Consider the following 6,000-nt stretch of genomic DNA (forward strand, 5'->3'; position numbering starts at 1 on the left):
AAAACAACGAGCAATTATAATTGTTATTTATTTGAGAAAGCAATTATAATGTATAAAATGGCAATTTTTCAATTATCGTAAGCACTGAATTTGTCTGAACTTTTTGGATCCGTTAATTTTACCACATTTTCACGATGAAACGAAATTAAACACGTCCATCATGCCCGTTTGTCTGGTTAATAAATCCCACCAACTTCACATAATCCGACCGACGCTGACAACGACACGGGCGAGCTGTGTTTAACACCGTCAACAATGGGTGACCGCTTTCAAGCTTGTTGTAATTTATTTCCCGCGCGTTTTCCCGCCCACCATTCTGTCGAACTATTAACACCCCATCCCTCCCATTCGGTGGCTTTTTCCTACCCGTCCAGCAGCCAGGATATCTTTTCAACGAGCGCCCCCGCGTGGGTTGTCATAAAAGCATTACACATCGGTATGCCAGCGCAATGGTGGCTTTTTGTGCTACTTGTGTGTTAAACAATCTACCGACTGTGAATCAAATTAAACTCCACGACACCGGCACGCTTCCCTGGTCGCCACTCAACACGTATGGAAAAGTGGGGGCGCCATTTCCCGAACCATCACGCCAGGACGTGGCATAGTTCCTCGAAACGCCTCGAAACGGTAACCATTTGCGTTGGAGCCCTCCCCCGTTGGAACGCCATTCACTAAGACGATTATTTTGTATCAATTATTCGCAATAATATACTTTTCGCCTGACGTACGTCGTCCCGCCCTCTTAACAGTGCCACAGTGCCACATGGTACCGGGGTACGAAACACACATTCCAACGCACAGTCACACATTTTCACGCCCGCTTGCGTTTACGCCCGTACGTTCGCTGCTCAAACAACTACGCCAACTACAACCGGCACGGTTGGCGATGAGCACATAAGCGACCGAAACCCCAGTGCCAATGCGGGCACTGCGGACGAGGACGAGCGGGTGCAGGAAATCCTTAAACGATGCCGCTTCCGCTTCCGGCGGCTGTTCCGGTAACCACGAAAGATAAAGTGATTAGCGAATGGCTTCTCGTCGACGCCGGAAGCGCACTGAAACTCGCGCAAAAGGCAAATTAAATACATCCTCCCTTTGCGCCCTGAGCTGTTCACGTGTGTTTTCCGAAGCGCACCCGACCGACATGACAGCACAATTTTTAGAAGTGGCTCCTGCGCGGGCTCCTCGCCAGCCCCTTTACCGCCTGAGTGCGGCGCCCACGATGGGTGGGGCTTTAAAACAAAAATAAATCGCTCGCACGACAATCGGGTAAAGCGACGTTGAAAGTGGGAAGAAGCGAGGTGATTTGCCCCAGTACGAGGGCGCACCAGGGCGTACAGCTGTACCAACCACTTGCTGGCTAGGGTTCGGTACAATTTTAAGCACACATAATTTCCTTTTCCGCAACGAGGCGAACGAAAACAGAGCGAAAAAGGTAGAATAAATAAAAACACCACAATCCGCGAATGGGGATGGGGACGCGCTGGGCTTGGTGGAAGCGGCACCTTTCGGTCGGATTAAACCCGAACCATGGTCCTCGGGGTATGTTGAAGGGTGCGGGATAGAGCGGCACGGTCACGACAAATGTCGTTTTGCTCTCTACGGTGAGTTACAATCCCGGGCCGCACTCACACACACGTGGCCCTGGGCTGGCTGGGTATTTTGGCCGGGGTTTGTTTTAACTACTTTAAGTGAGATAAAATCTCAACTCTCGAGCGATTAGTATGCCCCTCGCAATGGGGGAGGGGGATGAAAAAAGGGACAACAAAAAAACGCATTCCCAATGTGTGGTGAACGTTTTGCGTGGAAAATGGAAATAAAGGACACATGGTGGTGTTTTCGAGAGTAAGGCTCAAGCCCTAGAAGTGTGTGAGCCACCCTTACAAATCGTAGGCTGTTGGGGGCTTTTTTTTTTGCTTTCTTTCCCGGCCCGAGATTACGTGGGTGGATCGAATGAACGCTCAAAATAGAAGCGACACACGAGGCATGCTGGATTTGACATTTTGAGCAGTTTCGACGAATTTTCAATATTAAATCAAAACGCCATGCAACAGCTACACAAAAAAAACGATTAGAATCGTTACAAGTTCCGTAAGCTCCATGGGTTATTAATTGAGTGCGGCTGTTCCCAGCATGTGCGTACATTTATGCGTATTCAATGGCGCCCGTTACTCGCCAATTTTTTTTCGCCGCCCCAAACAACGAAACGTTATTTACCGATAACCGGCAATGATGTTATAAAGCACAACGCAAACTCAATTACACGTACATTAAACTGAACGAGATACGCCAGCGCACCACAGCGCGCGGGTGAGTTGAAACGCACACAAACTGATCAAACAATTAATTACTTTATCGCGAGATCGTGGCACCACGCGCTACCAGAGATCTCCATCACGTCGCGGAAAAAGCGGTTGCATCCATTAATTGATTCATTTAAATCGATATTATTTCCCGTCCGGAGGTTGCGTCACGGCGGCGAATGGATGGAATGCGCGAGCACCCGTGTTTCTACTCAGCCTGGCCACCAGCACAGATAGTTCATTATTTTGATTGATTTATTGATAAGCGCAGGTCGCTCAAGGGCCCAATTAGTGTAGCAGTTCAACCCCATAACATTCCGAGCCATTGGCAAATAATTGTGCCCCCGGGCCGGCGGTCGGTTCGCATCCCAACGCGTGGTAATCGAATTTGATAATTACCAATTAAAGATTATTAGGACCTCCCGGTGAGCTGGCCTGCCGGGTGCGGTCGCAGCCCGACGGTTCAACAAAATTGCCACCAGGCTTAGGTTCCGCATTTTTTTTCTCTACAGCTGACCTAAGCCAATTTACATCATCGAGATTAGTTCGGATGTGTACACACAATAAAACACGATTTGTAAATTGGTCAAAACGGGCCCGAGCACCGACCATGGTGATGAGATAAGAGGCGTTGCGAGGAGAATGAGGGTTAATTTCGAATCACCCTGCTTACACCCTGCGCCCATGAGGGAGATGATGGAGCTACCCACACTAGTTCGCTGAACCACGTGATGCTTCACGCCTGCAGCCAGGCTTAATTCTCAGCGCAAACAACCGGAAAAGCGGTTCGCTCGCCAACACGAAACTAATCCTATTTGATTCCGTCCCACACCTCTGGCACCAGCCTTCCACGGGCAGGATACGCACAAGCACACATCAACAAATACGCAAACACACACACGCACACAGACGCGTGACGGGATCCAGAGAACCGGTTTGGGTGGGAGCTAAAAATTTACATTTCCCTTCCCATTATTCGATTGCTTTTCTAGATGTGCAACAAATTAAATTACCACCAAATGGAACCGCCATCGGTATCCACATGCGGGCGCCCCAATCCTGCCCCGGCAACTCGCCGGAAAACCGTCCCCTGCTCGTCTCCCAACAGCAGCAGCAACAGCAGCAAATGGGCTCCACCGGCCACTCCCATCATCATTCGCATCACGGCCAGCATGGACCGCAGCAGCAACAGCAACAGCAGCAGCAGCAGCATGATAGTTTAGCACAATTAAAATCCCAAAATCTCAAGAACAACGTCTGCCCCCCGCAGCTCCCTCACGCCGCGATGAGTGAGATGCGGGTCTGATTGCACAGCGATTGCGGCGATCTGGTCTAAGAGGCCGGTCCCGATGTGCGATGGCCAGCTGGCCACGACGCAGACGAATGGCAGGTTCCAAAAATCCGAGGAGGAAAGTAAACCCTTGTACGGCATGTTTGCTAACGCAACGATACAAATAGGGTGTGGTTTTCTTGATTTTTGCCTACGAGTTTACGTATCGTTGCTAGGGCACCCGTTTCATATTCCATCACTACTGCACTGGCTACGGTGACTAGATTGATGGAACTCTCCACTCACAACCATTGCAGTATCGAATGCGAGCTAGTCTGTTCATGTTGAACATCGATTTATTTCAATGTGCGTTTTCCAGTACTCAAATGGAGACGCCTGGTCACTCACGTGCTCACCATTTACCTGTTTCAATTCTTTCGCTTCCTCATCACTGTATGTGTGACGCTGCACAACCAGCCACTAAAATCGACTATGCACAACCATCACAGTATCAATAGTGAAGCTTACATTACATTTTGGGCACCGCGTTTTTGTTGACAAACGCCGTTCGGCACGAAAATGGAGACGCCTGGTCATTCACGTGGCCACAGTTTCTTTGCTGCAATACCTGTGTCTACTCATCATTGGCTGCAAAACAAATCACTGCAAACAGTTTCAGCTAACGAGTATCGTTAGGAAACCGGTGTTACCACCTAGTCGGTGTTTAGTTGCTCTTCGCTTCTTCAACTTACTTAGAAATTTCTCGGTTGAACCACACTTCGCCTCTCCGCGTTCCGCTAAATGGGTGCTCCTCCCCCACTACTCTTTAGAAACTGCTTATCGACCCACACACTTCCAAAGCAAATAGAAAACTTCACTACGAGTACATCCCGTCCCGTACGTGCTTCTTTTACAGTTCTTTTAGTTTTGTGAGTCAATTAAAATTCCTTCCGGCTTCAGTGCAACAGTGGAAGCGACTTGGGTAATGTCGCACATCGCACTCGATCGTCCGGAGTGTTGGTGAGTGATGTTTTTTGTTTAGATTCAAAGAAATCGTACCACATGGTGCACGTCACTTCAACTTTATTTATCCTGCTAAATTGGCAAACTTTTCCTCAAATAAGCACATTCCACAGCAAATGTCTTTACTGCGTGCATCAAAACTACCTTCAAGCTGCTCATATAGCCATTACAAGCTATATACAAGTTGATTGATGCTTCCTACATTTTCAATATATGATTCGTAAACAGTGCAAGAAAATGATTTTAAACATAGCAAGTTGCAGCGTACACAGACAGCTTGTTTAAACTATGTTAACATCCCTGATGAATGACAGTTATTTTTTTATTAGAACAATATTACCAGATTATATAATCAAGATAATGTTGCGATATAGTATATTTTTCTAGTTGCACATGATTAAACTAATCGAAAACATGGTCAATGTTGGGATCAATTAGCTGTACAAATTACAGATATCATTCTGTTAAAGCAAAGTGTTGCCGAGCAAAAACAGCACTCACGATGTGTGTTATTCAATCGTCTATGAGAATAATACTATCATTTGAATAATCCACATTTTTTCCATCAACAACGCTACCTACTTTTCCAGTTACGTTGCTGCTTTCCGTCTTGTTTTTCCAACCTGCGTTCAAATTCCATCAATCAAACAATAAAAACTAAACGAACCGAAATATGGAATTCCAGTGTGATAACGAAAATAGTAATCTTATTACCGTTTCACACCATATACTCCACCCCAAGCACCAACACAGTGAAAAAATTGACATGATTTTTGCGGAAATTAAAACATCAGAAAACTCCTTACTGAATCTGATAGGCGAACTCGGAAATTGAAATGAATACCAAGCCAAAGGTCAATCAAACAGCACTAAAATGGTTTATCCAGCTCACTGCTCCATGCCAACACTTCATTTACCATTGTGTATGCCGTACGGCAACATAAAATCTTTTTTGTCTAATGTTTTTCCCAAGCAATGAAATTAAATACGAAATGAATTCCATCATACATTGCTGCATCGGGTTTGTTCAGAAAAAAAAGTGAGAACGCGAATGGAGTTGAACATAAAAATCATATTCAATCAATTGGCAGGCGAAAAATAAGTGTAAAGGTAGGCGAAAAAAAATTAAATGTTGTATGCATAGCAGCGTAAAACCTGTGTACATTGTAACACGTAGATAAATATTTCAATTAGTCGTACCAAAGCGCACGAATCACTCAAACAGCGTGTTACGAGCAGACCGGCCATCAATGGATGCATTTTCACACTGCAATGGCTCTGCAAACATCGGCAGGATCGAGAACGGTGGTCACTCATGTGTGGAACGGAATAACCTGAGTGTAACGATAGCGTCCGATTTTGGGCCAAAGAGATATAAATCCAATCGAAGCTGATCTGTCGAAA

The 6,000-nt window shown here is 46.2% G+C and overlaps 1 protein-coding gene across 1 annotated transcript in view; it reads left to right on the top strand.

Moving 5' to 3' along the window:
* The window catches only part of LOC128721396 (neuroligin-3), a 40,365-nt gene extending 36,756 nt beyond the window's left edge, over positions 1-3,609 (top strand). Inside the window, exon 8 of the mRNA XM_053815148.1 lies at positions 3,296-3,609. Within this exon, the coding sequence (XP_053671123.1) occupies positions 3,296-3,609 (314 nt within the window). The remainder of the gene's footprint in view (positions 1-3,295) is intronic.
* The last annotated feature ends 2,391 nt before the right edge of the window (positions 3,610-6,000 follow it).

The sequence above is a fragment of the Anopheles nili genome, chromosome 2, assembly GCF_943737925.1.
Source record: "Anopheles nili chromosome 2, idAnoNiliSN_F5_01, whole genome shotgun sequence".
NCBI lineage: Eukaryota > Metazoa > Arthropoda > Insecta > Diptera > Culicidae > Anopheles > Anopheles nili.